The sequence below is a fragment of the Pristiophorus japonicus genome, unplaced genomic scaffold, assembly GCF_044704955.1.
Source record: "Pristiophorus japonicus isolate sPriJap1 unplaced genomic scaffold, sPriJap1.hap1 HAP1_SCAFFOLD_546, whole genome shotgun sequence".
Taxonomy (NCBI): Eukaryota; Metazoa; Chordata; class Chondrichthyes; family Pristiophoridae; genus Pristiophorus; species Pristiophorus japonicus.
In genome coordinates, this window is record NW_027254453.1 from 25,001 (window position 1) to 43,087 (window position 18,087).

General features: G+C 48.9%; 1 protein-coding gene across 1 annotated transcript in view; it reads left to right on the top strand.

The window, feature by feature from the left end:
* The first annotated feature begins 11,380 nt into the window (after positions 1-11,380).
* Positions 11,381-18,087, top strand: part of psmb8a (proteasome 20S subunit beta 8A) — an 87,695-nt gene continuing 80,988 nt past the window's right edge. Inside the window, exon 1 of the mRNA XM_070873691.1 lies at positions 11,381-11,519. Coding sequence (XP_070729792.1) covers positions 11,477-11,519 — 43 coding nt within the window. The 5' untranslated portion in view covers positions 11,381-11,476. The remainder of the gene's footprint in view (positions 11,520-18,087) is intronic.

Sequence of the window (18,087 nt, forward strand, 5' to 3'; positions counted from 1 at the left end):
ACAAGACTGTGAGAGAGAGACGGGACTGTGTGTGTGGTAGAGAGAGAGACGGGACTGTGAGTGTGAGAGAGAGAGAGAGAGAGACGGGACTGTGTGTGAGAAAGAGAGCGTGAGAGAGAGAGATGGGACTGTGAGTGTGAGAGAGAGAGAGACGGGACTAAGAGTGTGAGAGAGAAAGACGGGACTGTGAGTGTGAGATAGAGAGAGAGAGAAAGAGATGGGACTGTGAGTGTGAGAGAGAGAGAGAGACGGGACTAAGAGTGTGAGAGAGAAAGACGGGACTGTGAGTGTGAGATAGAGAGAGAGAGAGAGAGATGGGACTGTCCTGCTACTGCTTCTTTAATAATGGACTCCAACATTTTCCCAACCACAGATGTTAGGCTAACTGTCTATAGTTTCCTGCTCTCTATCTGCCTCCTTTCTTAACTAGGGGCGTTACATTTGCGGTTTTGCAATCTGCTGGGACTGCCCCAGAATCCAGGGAATGTTGGTAAATTACAACCAATGCATCCACAATCCCTGCCATTACTTCTTTTAAGACCCTAGGATGCAAGCCATCAGATCCAGGGGATTTATCTGCCTTTAGTCCCATTATCTTACTGAGTACTTTTTCTCTCGTGATCGTGATTATTTTAAGTTCCTCCCTACCTTTAGCCCCTTGCTTATCGCCTTGGGATGTTTTTAGAGTCTTCTACTGTGAAGACCGATACAAAATATTTGTTCACTGTCTCTGCCATTTCCCTGTTCCCCATAATTAATTCCTCAGTCTCATCCACTACCGGACCAATGTTTACTTTAGCTATTCTCTTCCTTTTTATGTACCTATGGAAACTCTTACTGTCTGTGTTTATATTTCTTGCTCGTTTACTCTCAGAAACTATCCTCTTTATTATTTTTTTAGTCGTACTTTGCTGGTTTCTCAAAAATTCTCAGTGCTCTGGCCTCCCACTATTGTTCGCAATATTGTATGCCTTTGTTTTCAATTTGATAACATCCTTTAAGAACATAAGAATAAAAAATAGGAGCAGGAAATAGGCCCCTCGAGCCTGCTCTGCTATTTAATACGATCATGGCTGATCCGATCATAGACTCAGCTCCACTTCCCTGCCCACTCCCCATAACTTTGACTCCCTTATCGCTCAAAAATCTGTCCATCTCCGCCTTAAATTTATTCAATGACCCAGCCTCCACAGCTCTCTGGGGCAGAGAATTCCACAGATTTACAACCCTCAGAGAAGAAATTCCTCCTCATCTCACTTTTAAATGGGGGGCCCCTTATTCTGAGACTATGGGCCAGACTTTCGGCTTCATTGTCGGCGATTTTCCCGCCGTTACAGCTGGTTTTCCGCCCGGCGAGAGTTTCCATGTCAGTTTTTCAACGTTATCGGTCACATCTGAAGTCGCCCGCCGGGACCAAACTGCCCACGTGCAACGTCTAGAACAGCCGCCACCGCCGGCTTCCAGATCTCGAGAGACCCGCCCTGTAAACGCTGCTTAAACAGGATGGTAAGGGGGGGGCCCTGCACAGAAAGGGATGTTAAAGGGTCTTTGGTTTTTTTAGGGTTAAAACTGTCTTGGGAATGCTTTGTACATTTTTTTTAAATGAAAATGTTTTTAAAAGTTTCCCCCCCCTCCCTAGGCCCAACCACAGCCTGGGACTAGATTTTAGTACTTACCGTCCATTCTGGTAACGACCGCCCATGTTACTACCTTTGCACTGACCCACCGAGAAAACTGCCCACAATGAGTGAGCAACGGCCATTTTGTCGGGGGCCATTCGTTTTACTTACTTTAATCATTAATATGGAAATTCTTGACAGCTTTTCTCGCTGAACGTTAGTAGTTCTTCTCAGCGGGCAATCGGGCGTTGAGGGCCTTTAGAGAAATTTTAGCACTATGTCCCCTAGTTTTAGTTTCCCCTATGAGTGGAAACATTCTCTCTGCATCCACCTTGTCGACCTCCCTCATTATTTTAGATGTTTCAATAAGATCACCTCTCATTTTTCTGAACTCCAATGTGTATAGGCCCAACCTTTCCTCATAAGTCAACCCTCATCTCCGGAATCAACCGAGTGAACCTTCTCTGAACAGCCTCCAATGCAGGTATATCCTTCCTTAAATACAGAGACCAAAACTGCACGCAGTATTCCAGGTGTGGCCTCACCAATACCCAGTACAGTTGCAGCAGGACTTCCCTACTTTTATACTCCATCCCCTTGCAATCCTCCTTTACCTCCTTAGTTAGCATGGATGGTTCACCCTTTTCTTAGCGTCTTTCTTTCTGACTGGAATATCTTTTTGCCGAGTTATCTTTGCCGAAATGGCCTCCTTCCATGCTGTAAATGTTTCTGAATCTATTGTTCCTTAACTCTACGCAATTAGATTGTGTCTTTGAATGCTCCAGCCCATGATCCTTTTCCAGGGCTGTAACAGCATCTTTGATCAATACTGCTAGCACCTCCTTCCTTTCCTTTCCTATTTTTTATGAATACATTGTAGGCAGGAATATTATGTTCCTATTGCTTCCCTGGTCTCCGTTGCTGCCACTATATCAGAGTCCCGTGTGGCGATTTGTGCCTGCAGCTGACCAACCTGTGCATTTACACACATGCACTACAAACCCATCTGCCTTGTATCCTCCCCTGCCCACCTGCTCGCCCCCTCTGTCTGACCCCTTCTATTTCTGAACTACTCTTTATTCTAAAGCTGTGTGTCTCTGTACACCTTGTGTCTCCTGTCTGATGCACCATCCTGGTGTCCTCCATGTCAAATTTATTTAAACCCTCCCCACACCCCGGGTTAGCCTCCCCTGTGAGAACGTTGGTCCAGCCCTGTTGAGGTGCACCCCGTCCATCTTGTATATGCCCCTCCTGCCCCAGAACTGGTTCCAATACCCCAGGAATGTGAAGCCTCCCCTCCCGCACTCTTTCTCCAGCCACATGTTAACGTGCCTATTCTACTATTCCTGTACACACACCAGCACAAGGCACTGTGCGTAACCCAGAGATTACTACCTTTCAGGTCCTGATCTTTAACCTCCTCCCCAGCTCCTGAAACGTTGCCTACGGGACTTCAACCCTTCCGTTGGTTCCCCCAATCACTATGTCATTAGTTCCCACATGGACCATGACCTGTGGCAGTTCCCTCCCCCCCCCCCCCCCCAGCAAATGAGAATGAGCCAAAGCAGGCCCACCTCAAGATTCTGCAGCCCTAAATGAAGTCGCAATGAATGCCTCGCACTGAACAACAACTCCAGTCACATTAATTCATTCGGCAGCAACTCCTTCTTCACCTTATAGCAATGATGGCCTGCTGTGACTGAGAAACTGAACCATGTCAATGTTTATGTGACAATCACATGTCTGGGATGAGAGACTGTTCACGTAACTTACAATAACCAGTCTTTCACAGTGGGCACAATGCAAGTTCAGTTTTCACAATTTAATAATTTGATCAGGCTTGTAAACTCAGGGTTATTCACCTCATTTACTCCAATTCACTTCACACCCAGAAACAGAAAGTCTCAATATCTCAAAATAACGCACTATATCAAGTTATAGAACAGCATGTGCTTATAAATACCCAGTAAATGACACGGCAACTTCCATTAGTTCCTTCTTCAGGCACCTTTCCAAATGACTGTTAAAAAAATACTGAGTATAACTGAAGAAAAAGTTCACTTTCAGAGTTGAACAAAGATTGAAATCTTTGTAATATTCTAAATGTTAACTAAACTAAGGCTTAAACAAAAGAAATTAAGATCGGAGTTGAAAAAGGGTGGAGTCAGCCAGCGTTTGTCACTTTTAAAGTCACAGGCCCCTGAAAACACAATAAACCCGCAGCATTTTACTTCAACCGTTTTCTCCTCACAACAATGTTACTTTCTGTCGCTTGCGGTGAGCTTTTAACCGCTCTCTTTTCAATCGAACATTAGAGAAAAGGAGGGATTGAGTGCTGCAGAATACAGGGGGCAATGGTCGCCATGTGTCCACTGCTGCTTTCCATCCCACATCCCAACCTCACAATATATCACACAGTGTGAACAGTGGGCCAAGACTTGGCAGCGTAGAAATAACCCGCCAACCGTTCGGCCCTTCTTTGTCTCAGACTGCTGATCAAATCCATTTAAACCCAACTAACCCACTTAAATTCCACCGTGTCCAGTGGAAATTATGATCCTTGCTGTTCAAGCACAAGATTTTCTAAACTCTGAGATTGGACTTTGACTGTGTATTAATTTACTGTATCGCAGCCGTGTTAGCAGTCAGCAGAGAGCTCAAAGCACGACCTCTACCTATCAGCAAAATCAGCCGATGCTCCTTCAATCCCTGGTCTATGATCCAGACACACAATGCTAACTCTGCTGGGGTGCCACAGGATCAGTCTTCTTACTCATGAGTTACTCCTCAAAATAATTGGCTATTCATTGTTGACTTTCACCGATTTATTTGGCATACAGTAGTGACTACTATTGACAATAATTAAACGTATACTATGACAAAGCCTTTGCGAGTTTACTGGGAAATTGAAAATGGGTTTTAGTCCCAGCTTGGTGTACAGGTAGGTCAGCCCTTAATTGACTTGCGAGGAATCTGTTCCAATTCACACTCTTTGAACCTTTTCCTCACCCTGCGACAATTCGTAGCGTAAAAAGAAAGAGTTGCATTCATATAGCGCCTTTCATGACCACCAGACATCTCAAAGCACTTTACAGCCAATGAAGTACTTTTGGAGTGTAGATACTGTTGTAATGTAGGAAATGCAGCAGGCAACCTGCGCACAGCAAGCTCCCACACACAGCAACGTGATAATGACCAGATGTCGTCTGTTTTTTGAGGGATGTTGATTGAGTGATAAATATTGGCCTCAGGACACCGGGATAACGCCACCTGAGAGGGCAGACGGGGCCTCGGTTTAAAAACGGGGACAAGTCCGACTGCAGCAACTACAGGGGAATCTCCCTCCTATCAGCCACAGGGAAAGTCGTCGCTAGAGTCCTCATCAACCGACTTCTCCCCGTGGCTGAGGAGCTCCTCCCGGAGTCACAGTGCGGATTTCGTCCCCTCCGGGGCACAACGGACATGATGTTTACAGCGCGACAGCTACAGGAAAAATGCAGGGAACAGCGCCAGCCCTTATACATGGCCTTCTTCGACCTTACAAAGGTCTTTGATACTGTTAATCGCGAGGGACTATGGAGCGTCCTCCTCCGTTTCGGATGCCCCCAAAAGTTCATCACCATCCTCCGCCTGCTCCACGATGACATGCAGGCCGTGATCCTAACCAACGGATCCATTACAGACCCAATCCATATCCGGACTGGGGTCAAGCAGGGCTGTGTCATCGCCCCAACCCTCTTCTCAATCTTCCTCGCTGCCATGCTCCACCTCACAGTCGACAAGCTCCCCGCTGGAGTGGAACTAAACTACCGAACCAGTGAGAACCTGTTCAACCTTTGTTGTCTCCAGGCCAGGTCCAAGACCGTCCCATCCTCTGTCGTCGAGCTACAGTACACGGACGACGCCTGTGTCTGTGCACATTCAGAGACTGAACTCCAAGTCAGAGTTAACATCTTCACCGAGGCGTACGAAAGCACGGACCTTACACTAAACATCCGTAAGACAAAGGTCCTCCTGACCCCACCACCCAGCACTGTCTCCCAGTCATCAAGATCGACAGTGCGGCCCTGGACAACGTGGACCACTTTCCATACCTCGGGAGACTATTATCAACAAGGGCAGACATCAACGATGAGGTACAACACGACGAGGCCATTCTGCCACCGCAGCCTTCGGCCGCCTGAGGAAAAGAGTGTTCGAAGACCAGGCCCTTAATCTACCACCAAGCTCATGGTCTACAGGGTTGTAGGAATACCCGCCCTCCTGTATGGCTCAGAGACATGGACCATGTACAGTAGACACCTCAAATCGCTGGAGAAATACCACCAACGATGTCTCCGCAAGATCCTACAAATCCCCTGGGAGAACAGACCCACCAACGTTAGTGTTCTCGATCAGACCAACATCCCCAGCATCGAAGCACTGACCACACTCGGCCAGCTCCATTGGACAGGCCACATTGTTCACATGCCTGACACAAGACTCCCAAAGCAAGGGCTCTACTCGGAACTCCTACACGGCAAGTGAGCCCCAGGTGGGCACAGGAAACGTTACAGGGACACCCTCAAAGCCTCCTTGATAAAGTGCAACATTCCCATTGACACCTGGGAGTCCCTGGCCAAAGACCACCCTAAGTGGAGGAAGTGCATCCAGGAGGGCGCTGAGCACCTCGAGTCTCATCGCCGAGAGCATTGCAGAAATCAAGCGCAGGCAGCAGAAGGAGCGTGCAGCAAACGAGTTACACCCACTCCTTCCCTCAACCACTGTCTGTCCCACCTGTGACAGGGACTGTAATTCCCGTATTGGACTGTTCAGTCATCTGAGAACTCACTTTTAGAGTGGAAGCAAGTCTTCCTTGATTCCGAGGTACTGCCTATGATGATAAATGGCTCATCCGACAGACGGCACCTCCAAGAGTGCAGCGCTGCACTGGAGGGACAGCTGAGATTTTTCTTTTAATGTGCTGAAGTTACTGGAGTGGGACTCAAACCCATAACCTTCTGACTGAAAGGCGAGAATGCTGCCCACTGAGCCATGGCTGACATAGAGATTTATAACCATCAGGAAAGGCTGAAGAGGCTGGGGAACAGAGAAGGCTGAGGGTGTGACCTGATAGAGGGCTTTATAATTATGCAGGGTTTGATAGGGTACACACAGAGAAAAGATTTCTACTTGCAAAGAATCCAAAACTAAGGGTCATAAATAAAGATAAACTAATACATCCAGTGGGGAATTCAGGAGAAACTTCTTTACCCAGAGAGCGGTGAGAATGTGGAGCTCGCTGCCACTGGGAGGGGTTCAGACAAACAGTATAATGTATTAAGGGGCAGCTCGATGGGGAGAAAGGAATCGAAGGATATGGTGATAGGGTGCGAGGAGGCTGGGCTGAATGGCCTGCTTCTGTACTCTACAGATGTATTACCTCATTCAACACTGACAACACAAGATCATACCCGATAACTTGACCATCACTCCCTAACGTTCCACATCTGTGGTCTTCGAATTAAGTTTCACTGACTATTAGTGACGGGATAGGGGAGTGTGTACATGGGCTGTGGGAGTGGATTCAATGGGTGGATACAGTCTGTGATAGGGGAGTGTGTACATGGACTGTGGGAGGGGATTCAATGGGTGGGTAGGGTCTGTGATAGGGGAGTGTGTACATGGGCTGTGGGAGGGGATTAAATGGGTGGATACAGTCTGTGATAGGGGAGTGTGTACATGGGCTGTGGGAGGGGATTAAATGGGTGGGTACAGTCTGTGATAGGGGAGTGTGTACATGGGCTGTGGGAGGGGATTAAATGGGTGGGTAGGGTCTGTGATAGGGGAGTGTACATGGGCTGTGGGAGGGGATTAAATGGGTGGATACAGTCTGTGATAGGGGAGTGTACATGGGCTGTGGGAGGGGATTAAATGGGTGGATACAGTCTGTGATAGGGGAGTGTACAGGGGCTGTGGGAGGGGATTCAATGGGTGGATACAGTCTGTGATAGGGGAGTGTACATGGGCTGTGGGAGGGGATTAAATGGGTGGGTAGGTCTGTGATAGGGGAGTGTACATGGGCTGTGGGAGGGGATTAAATGGGTGGGTAGGGTCTGTGATAGGGGAGTGTACAGGGGCTGTGGGAGGGGATTCAATGGGTGGATACAGTCTGTGATAGGGGAGTGTACATGGACTGTGGGAGGGGATTAAATGGGTGGGTAGGGTCTGTGATAGGGGAGTGTACATGGGCTGTGGGAGGGGATTAAATGGGTGGATACAGTCTGTGATAGGGGAGTGTACATGGGCTGTGGGAGGGGATTAAATGGGTGGATACAGTCTGTGATAGGGGAGTGTACAGGGGCTGTGGGAGGGGATTCAATGGGTGGATACAGTCTGTGATAGGGGAGTGTACATGGGCTGTGGGAGGGGATTAAATGGGTGGGTAGGTCTGTGATAGGGGAGTGTACATGGGCTGTGGGAGGGGATTAAATGGGTGGGTAGGGTCTGTGATAGGGGAGTGTACAGGGGCTGTGGGAGGGGATTCAATGGGTGGGTAGGGTCTGTGATAGGGGAGTGTGTACAGGGGCTGTGGGAGTTGATTCAATGGGTGGATACAGTCTGTGATAGGGGAGTGTACAGGGGCTGTGGGAGGGGATTAAATGGGTGGGTCGGGTCTGTGATAGGGGAGTGTGTACATGGGCTGTGGGAGGGGATTAAATGGGTGGGTAGGGTCTGTGATGGGAGGGGATTAACCCACCTATTAAAACTCCTCCCACAGCTCTAATCCCTCCTTCCTGAGCTGTGATGCCCAGAGCTGATCGTAGTGCTCCATGTGGGGTCTCACCCCAGCTTTCTAAAACTGTCCTCGACACAAAGGCCAGCATTTCATTCACATGTTTATTTGTTTCTCGTACCTGTGCACTAGTTTTTAGTGATTTCTGTACTTGGGCCCTAAATCTCTCCACTCCTCCACAGTTGCCAACTTCTAACTATTTGGAAAATACCCTGATCGATCTTTCTTGGGTCCAAAGCAGATGACCTCACACTTTCCCACAGTGAACACCACCTGCCACCGAAGGACATATTGGCCTCACAGAGGGAGCAGCACAGGTTCACCACAATAATAGCGCAGATAAAAGATAGAGGACAGGCTGCACAGAGTGGGCTTGTATTGCTTTGAGAATAGAAGATTGACGGGCGATTTAATCGAGGTGTTTAAGATGATTAAAGTATTTGAATAGGGTAGATGGAGAGAAACTATTCCCTCTGGTGCGGGTCCAGAATAAGGGGGCATCACCTTCAAATTAGAGCCAGCCCGTTCAGGGTGATGTCAGGAAGCCATTCTCCTGAAGGAAAGCAATGTGTAGGGCTGTGGGGAAAGGGCGGGGCTGTGGGGGAAGGGCGGGGGAGTGGGGGAAGGGCGGGGCTGTGGGGAAAGGGCGGGGCTGTGGGGAAAGGGCGGGGCTGTGGGGAAAGGGCGGGGCTGTGGGGAAAGGGCGGGGCTGTGGGGAAAGGGCGGGGCTGTGGGGAAAGGGCGGGGCTGTGGGGAAAGGGCGGGGAGTGGGGAAAGGGCGGGGCTGTGGGGAAAGGGCGGGGGGAGTGGGGGAAAGGGCGGGGCTGTGGGGGAAGGGCGGGGGAGTGGGGAAAGGGCGGGGCTGTGGGGAAAGGGGGGGGGAGTGGGGGAAAGGGCGGGTCTGTGGGGAAAGGGGGGGGGGAGTGGGGAAAGGGCGGGGCTGTGGGGAAAGGGCAGGGGGAGTGGGGAAAGGGCAGGGGGAGTGGGGAAAGGGCAGGGGGAGTGGGGAAAGGGCAGGGGGAGTGGGGAAAGGGCAGGGGGAGTGGGGAAATGGCGGGGCTGTGGGGAAAGGGGGGGGAGTGGGGAAAGGGCGGGGGGAGTGGGGAAAGGGCGGGGCTGTGGGGAAAGGGGGGGGAGTGGGGAAAGGGCAGGGGGAGTGGGGAAAGGGCAGGGGGAGTGGGGAAAGGGCGGGGCTGTGGGGAAAGGGCAGGGGGAGTGGGGAAAGGGCGGGGGGAGTGGGGAAAGGGCGGGGCTGTGGGGAAAGGGCAGGGGGAGTGGGGAAAGGGCGGGGCTGTGGGAAAAGGGCGGGGCTGTGGGGAAAGGGCGGGGCTGTGGGGAAAGGGCGGGGCTGTGGGGAAGGGCGGGGCTGTGGGGGGGAGTGGGGAAAGGGCGGGGCTGTGGGGAAAGGGCGGGGCTGTGGGGGAAGGGCGGGGCTGTGGGGGGGAGTGGGGAAAGGGCGGGGCTGTGGGGGGAGTGGGGAAAGGGCGGGGTTGTGGGGAAAGGGCGGGGCTGTGGGGAAAGGGCGGGGCTGTGGGGGAAAGGGCGGGCTGTGGGGAAAGGGCGGGGCTGTGGGGAAAGGGCGGGGCTGTGGGGAAAGGGCGGGGCTGTGGGGAAAGGGCGGGGGAGTGGGGAAAGGGCCGGGCTGTGGGGAAAGGGCCGGGTTGTGGGGAAAGGGCGGGGCTGTGGGGAAAGGGCGGGGGGAGTGGGGAAAGGGCCGGGCTGTAGGGAAAGGGCGGGGCTGTTGGGGGGAGTAGGGAGAGGGCGGGGAGTGGGGAAAGGGCCGGGCTGTGGGGAAAGGGCCGGGCTGTGGGGAAAGGGCCGGGCTGTGGGGAAAGGGCAGGGCTATGGGGGGGCGGTGGGGAGGCGGGGAGTGGGACTGGCGGAGGTGCTCTTGCAGAGAGCTGGCACGGGTTCGATGGGCCGAATGGTCCCCTGTGCTTTAACCGTTCTGTGATTCTACGATAAAGGGTGGTCGAAGTCTGGAAGTCTTTCCCCAAAAAGCTGTTGAAACTGCAAATCAATTGTAAATGTCAAAACTGAGATTGATTGATTTTTGTTGGGTTGGGAACCAAGCCGGGTAGATACAGGTCAGATACGGATCAGCCATAGTCTGACTGAATGGCAGAAGGCTGCAGGGGCTGAATGGCTAGCTCCCGTTCCTCTCTTCCTTTATTGTGCCTGTATTAGATGGAGCACGTGTGTTTCAAACCTCTTCCACCTGGAGTTCCTGCTTTGGCCACAATCAGCGATCTGGGTGCAAACTTCCCAAAGTTGCACGAGTTTTGGGAAATACTTTTTCCCCTCAAGTTTCCCCTTAAACTCATTTGCATATCACCATAAAATCTGCCATGAACCAGCGCAATAGGGCAGCATTTTAGAAAGTAATTGTTTTGAAGAAAAATGTTGGTTTAAAAATATTCCTTAATATATTTAAGAGCAGTAAAGTTGTGTTGTTTGAGGAACACAGCTGAGAAATGAACATTTTTCTCAGTGTCTAGCCCACCACCTGTGAGCAAACCACTTTTAAATAAATGAAAATGCCTTTTAAAAACTACACAGAACCATTTGCTAGGTACATTGGTGCGCATATTACATAGTATTTAAGTCGTCAGTTTTTTAGTAAATTAAAAAAATATATATTTATAAACTTTTAAAAGGTGCCTATTCGTGTCCTTGCGCCAAAAAACCGTTTCCTGTTAAAAGCCTCCCCAAAGGCCCGGAAACAGGCCAATTAGCAGAATCTCGCCATAGCGATGAATTCAATTAGGGGCGGGGTCAGTTTTGTGGGCGGGGCTTGCTTCCAGCGCAAAGTTTTTAAAACTAGCTCAAAAAAACCCGGGAAAACTCGATTTGCGCCGGACGTAATTTGCGTGTAAAGTTTTGCAATCTTCTGTGCTGGTTTGGCCGAGCAGAAATCCCAGGCCAATGTCGATATAATCTCTCTGGAGCGCTAAATGTTTTAATGTTGATCTTTTTACAGCCAGTGAAATTTCTGAAACCCTACGTTGAGAGTGATGACGGCGTACAGATCAAACTGCACCATGGGACAACCACTCTGGCTTTCAAGTTTCAACATGGAGTCATGGTTGCTGTGGATTCAAGAGCATCGGCAGGATCCTACATCAGTAAGTAGCCCAATGTACCATGGCGCCAGGGTAACGCACTCCCCTCAGTGTCTGAGCATCATGGCTTCAATCCCTGCTCTAGGCGGGAGCACATAATCCCGATCAACTTGTGTTGCTGAGCTCTCCCATCGCAGATTCAGCGGCCAGTCATGCCCCATCTTTTCTAGCAACAGTATTTCCCCAAGATAGCGGCAGAGTTCCTGCCATCGGTTTCACAAACTGGGGCAAGTGAAGAGAGGTTCCAACTGCTCAGTCTGCCTTCAGACACAGAGAGACTGAGAGCCTCAAGTCTGGCCCCTCGATCCTGCTCCACCACTCAATAAGATCATGGCTGATCTGATCCTGAGATTCCTTCAAGGAGCATGACTATTGGGCAGCAACCAGGAGATGCACAGAAATGCCTCTCACTTCACCTGGTGCACCAGAGGAGGTATTACAGGGCACGGAGTGGGGTGTGTGACTCCCCACCCATTGCCAACTGAGCAACTGCAGAATTGATACATTTCAGCATATTTTCCAATAAGAAAACAATTTAAAATATTGGGAACGTGAGCCTTCACGTTCTGTTTAAAAAGCACACCTACTAATGCTTACAATCCACACCTTAGCATCATGATGCCATGTGTGTGTGAGCTAGCTAGGTACTCTCTGCTTCTTGTATACTGGCTGCACAGACACCTCAGATATACAGCACATTACTCAAACTCTCACCTCACGTTTAGCAACGTTACAATGTCTCTTTTTAACAGAACTATAAAATAAATACGGATATTGATCTGAATCCCAAGCAGCTCCAATTCTTTCATTATACAAGTTATGGGGCTAGACTTTCCATTATTGTTACATTGATATCGCCCACTTAACGTCCATTTTAATGCTGAGATGAGACACAATGCCCAGATATCGCCCATTTAGCAACAAAATGGAAACTTACGCCCATGTATCGCTCACTTATCGCCCAGTGTTACTTTCAGCATGTAGTTAACGCCGAGAATTAATAATACCGCCCGCCCACTTTTTTTTGCCGTAAAGATCAGAGTGGACGAAACTAACACCCATAATATCGCCGAAGTTTACTTTCGGCACCTCGCCCACATATCTCCAAAAATATCGCTCGCCGAAAAACCCGCTGACAAAAAGTTACTCTCACCTGAACTAAACCCAGCAGTAAGGACGGCACGTTGTAAATCGGAGGTTGGTTCATCTTACAGGTTGCTTCAACTTCTGGGGAGTTTGATGTACTGTGGAGTTCTTTTAAGGTGATTTGAACATCTGAACAAACATCTTATCATACTGTGGGTGATTTGACTTTATTTTAGGTGTTTTAGTAGGTACATTTATTGTTTATGAACAAGTGACGTTTAATGTTAAGGAATCACCAGTGTGTAACGGTGCTGCTATCTGAGACAATGTACAACAGGGTTATGTGAAATAAAAAACATTTAATGAGAACATTTGTATAAAATGATAATTATAACTGTAAAAAACACCTCACCCCACCCCACAACACATTTATAACATTTATATCATTCATTAAATGTTTTCCATTTCCAACAACACTTCATAAACATAGGACACAAATGTAAAAAAACAAGGTACCTTCCCCCTTCCCCCAAACCTCCCAACAAAATAACAACAACAACATCAAAATACTGTGACTAATACAACTCCTGTGGCCATGCACCTCACTTTCATTTCCCCTCCCCTGCTTCCCCTCCCCTCCTCTCCCCCTCCCCATCCCCTCCTCTCCCCCTCCCCTACCCCTCCACCTCCACCTCCCCTCCTCTCCACCTCCCCCTCCCGACTCCAAGCCGCCTGGCCGAGGAGCTCCTCAGGCGATGCTTCATTGGGGGGGATGACGGCCGATCTGCTGGCTGGCCGGATGCTGGAGAGGACGATTCCGAGGAGGGACCATCCTCTGAGCCAGAAGCAAGAGTTTCTTCCTGGCTCTCATGTTGTTGGGAATGGTGGTGCAGCACCTTGGGGTGCAGTGTCGTGCTCCGGGACCACTGGGAGGCCTCTGCCACCAGTGTTCCTGGCTATCACTAATATGTCCTTACTATACAGTATAAATGCACACGAGGCCCATACTTGAGAGAAGGTCACTCTGTGACCAGTTACCTTTATTACCAAGACCTCAAGTGATGAAGGTGGGTGGAGCTTCCCCTTTTATAGCTGAAAGTCCAGCTTAGGAGTGTCTCCCACAAGTTCACCACCTAATGGTCAATGTTCTCACAGTGTACAACTGAGGTCAGTTTATACATGGGTTACAATGATAGTTGAATACTTGACATCACCTCCTCCCCAAAGTCTTATTGGGATCACAGGTTAAGTCTCTCTGGTGATTTACGCTCCCTTGTAGAGCGCCTGGGTTGGGGCTCCGGTTGTTGGGCGCTGGCCTGAGTGTCTGCTGTTTGCGGTGCCTCAGGCCTGTCCGGACTGCCCAAAGTGACTGAGCTCTCCTCCACTTGGTTTCGGTGTTCGGTCACCTGTGGTGGAGTAAACTCTACGTCGTGTTTTTCCTCTGCCTCTTCTATGGGGTTGCTGAACCTCCTTTTTGTTTGATCCACGTGTTTAACTACCAAAACCGTATTACCCTCTTTGGCAATCACAGTGCCTGTGAGCCATTTAGGCCCTGCAGCGTAGTTGAGGACAAAACAGGGTCATTTACATCAATACATCGCGGTATCGCATTCCTGTCATGGTAGTCACATTGTGACTGGCACCTGCTCTCACCAATTTCTTTCATGGTGGAGTGTATGGTTTTGAGTGTCCTTTTCATTAGCAGCTCTGCGGGTGGAACCCGTGAGTAAGTGTGGTCGGGATCTATTGGCCAACAGGAGGCGTGATAAGCGGCTTTGTAGGGAACCCCCTTGGATTCTGAGCATCCCCTGTTTGATTATCTGCAATGCTCATTCCGCCTGGCCGTTTGAGGCTGGCTTGAACGGTGCCGTTCTGACATGGTTGATACCATTTCCTGCCATGAAGTCCTGGAATTCAATGCTTGTAAAGCACGGGCCATGGTCACTGACCAAGACGTCCGGTAGTCCATGGGTGACGAACATTGCCCGTAGACTTTCAACCAGGGCAGAGGATGTGCTTGAATTAAGAATGCCACACTCGATCCATTTAGAGTAGGCGTCTACTACAACCAAAAACATTTTTCCCATGAAAGGACCTGCGTAGTCCACATGGATGCATGACCATGGCTTGGCGGGCCAGGACCAGGGGCTATGGGGGGCTTCCCTGGGTGCACTGCCCAGCTGGGCACAGTGTTGCACCTGCGAACACAAAGTTCCAGGTCTGCATCTATCCCTGGCCACCAAACGTGTGACCTGGCAATTGCCTTCTTCATGACAATGCCCGGGTGCTCATTGTGGAGTTAGAAACATAGAAAATAGGTGCAGGAGTAGGCCATTCGGCCCTTCGAGTCTGCCCCACCATTCAATAAGATCGAAGATCATGGCTGATCATTCACCTCAGTACCCCTTTCCTGCTTTCTCTCCATACCCCTCGATCCCTTTAGCCGTAAGGGCCATATCTAACTCCCTCTTGAATATATCCAATGAACTGGCATCAACAACTCTCTGCAGCAGGGAACTCTCTGAGTGAAGAAGTTTCTCCTCATCTCAGTCCTAAATGGCCTACCCCTTATCCTTAGACTGTGTCCCCTGGTTCTGGACTTCCCCAACATTGGGAACCAATGCAGGGAGACAGAGGGAAACAAAATGGAGACAGAAGCAAAAGACAGAAAGGAGATGAGTAAAAGTGGAGGGTAGAGAAACCCAAGGCAAAAAACATAAAGGGCCACTTTGGGCAGCAAAATTCTAAAGGGTCAAAGTGTGTTAAAAAGGCAAGCCTGAAGGCTCTGTGCCTCAGTGCGAGGAGTATTCGGAATAAGGTGGACGAATTAACTGTGCAGATAGCAGTTAAAGGATACGATGTGGTTGGCATCACGGAGACATTGCTCCAGGGTGGCCAAGGCTGGGAACTCAACATCCAAGGATATTCAACATTTAGGAAGGATAGACAGAAAGGAAAAAGAGGCGGGGTGGCGTTGCTGGTTAAAGAGAAAATTAATGCAATCGTAAGGAAAGACATTAGAGTGGATGATGTGGAATCGGTATGGGTGGAGCTACAGAATACCAAAGGGCAAAAAACATTAGTGGGAGTTGTGTACAGACCTCCAAACAGTAGTAGTGATGTTGGGGAGGGCATCAAACAGGAAATTAGGGGTGCATGCAACAAAGGTGCAGCAGTTATCATGGGTGACTTTAATATGCATATAGATTGGGCTAACCAAACTGGAAACAATACGATGGAGGAGGATTTCCTGGAGTGCATAAGCGATGGTTTTCTCGACCAATATGTCAAGGAATCAACTAGGGGGGAGGCCATCTTAGACTGGGTGTTATGTAATGAGAGAGGATTAATTAGCAATCTCGTTGTGCGAGGCCCCTTGGGGAAGAGTGACCATAATATAGGGGAATTCTACATTAAGATGGAGAATGAAACAGTTAATTCAGAGACTATGGTCCAGAACTTAAAGAAGAGTAATTTTGAAGGTATGAGGCATGAATTGGTTAGGACAGATTGGCGAATGATACTTAAGGGGTTGAGAGTGGATGGGCAATGGCAGACATTTAGAGACCGCAATAATGAACTACAACAATTGTACATCCCTGTCTGGCATAAAAATAAAAAAGGGAAGCTGGCTCAACCGTGGCTATCAAGGGAAATCAGGGATAGTATTAAAGTCAAGGAAGTGGCATACAAATTGGCCAGAAATAGCAGCGAACCCGGGAACTGGGAGAAATTTAGAACTCAGCAGAGGAGGACAAAGGGTTTGATTAGGGCAGGGAAAATAGAATACGAGAGGAAGCTTGCAGGGAACATTAAAATGGACTGCAAAAGCTTCTATACATATGTAAAGAGAAAAAGGTTAGTAAAGACAAATGTAGGTCCCCTGCAGTCAGAATCAGGGGAAGTCATAACTGGGTTCAAAGAAATGGCAGACCAATTGAACAAGTACTTTGGTTCGGTATTCACTAAGGAGGACACAAACAACCTTCCAGATATAAAAGGGGTCAGAGGGTCTAGTAAGAAGGAGGAACTGAGGGAAATCCTTATTAGTCGGGAAATTGTGTTGGAGAAATTGATGGGATTGAAGGCCGATAAATCCCCAGGGCCTGATGGTCTGCATCCCAGAGTACTTAAGGAAATAGCGGATGCATTGACAGTCATTTTCCAACATTACATAGACTCTGGTTCAGTTCCTATGGAGTGGAGGGTAGCCAATGTAACCCCACTTTTAAAAAAAAGGAGGGAGAGAGAAAACAGGGAATTATAGACCGGTCAGCCTGACATCAATAGTGGGTAAAATGATGGAATCAATTATTAAGGATGTCATAGTTTGGAAAGAGGTGACATGATAGGTCCAAGTCAGCATGGATTTGTGAAAGGGAAATCATGCTTGACAAATCTTCTGGAATTTTTTGAGGATGTTTCCAGTAGAGTGGACAAGGGAGAGCCAGTTGATGTGGTGTATTTGGACTTTCAGAAGGCTTTCGACAAGGTCCCACACAAGAGATAAATGTGCAAAGTTAAAGCACATGGGATTGGGGGTAGTGTGCTGACATGGATTGAGAACTGGTTGGCAGACAGGAAGCAAAGAGTAGGAGTAAATGGGTACTTTTCAGAATGGCAGGCAGTGACTAGTGGGGTACCGCAAGGTTCTGTGCTGGGGTCCCAGCTGTTTACATTGTACATTAATGATTTAGACGAGGGGATTAAATGTAGTATCTCCAAGTTTGCAGATGACACTAAGTTGGATGGCAGTGTGAGTTTCGAGGAGGATGCTATGAGGCTGCAGAGTGACTTGGATAGGTGAGGTGAGTGGGCAAATGCATGGCAGATGCAGTATAATGTGGATAAATGTGAGGTTATCCACTTTGGTTGTAAAAACAGAGAGACAGACTATTATCTGAACGGTGACAGATTACGAAAAGGGGAGGTGCAATGAGACCTGTGTGTCATGGTACATCAGTCATTGAAGGTTGGCATGCAGGAAATGTTAAAAATTCTGACGGGTTTAGACAGGTTAGATGCAGGAAGAATGTTCCTAATGTTGGGGAAGTCCAGAACCAGGGGTCTAAGGATAAGGGGTAAGCCATTTAGGACCGAGATGAGGAGAAACTTCTTCACCCAGAGAGTGGTGAACCTGTGGAATTCTCTACCACAGAAAGTTGTTGAGGCCAATTCAATAAATGTATTCAAAAAGGAGTTAGATGTAGTCCTTACTACTAGGGGGATCAAGGGGTATGTCGAGAAAGCAGGAAGGGGGTACTGAAGTTGCATGTTCAGCCATGAACTCATTGAATGGTGGTGCAGGCTCGAAGGGCCGAATGGCCTACTCCTGCACCTATTTTCTATGTTTCTATGTTTCTTCCCGCATCTAACCTGTCCCGTCCCGTCAGTATCTTATACGTTTCTACGAGATCCCCTGTCATCCTTCTAAACTCCAATGTATAAAGGCCCAGTTGATCCAGTCTCTCCTCATACGTCAGTC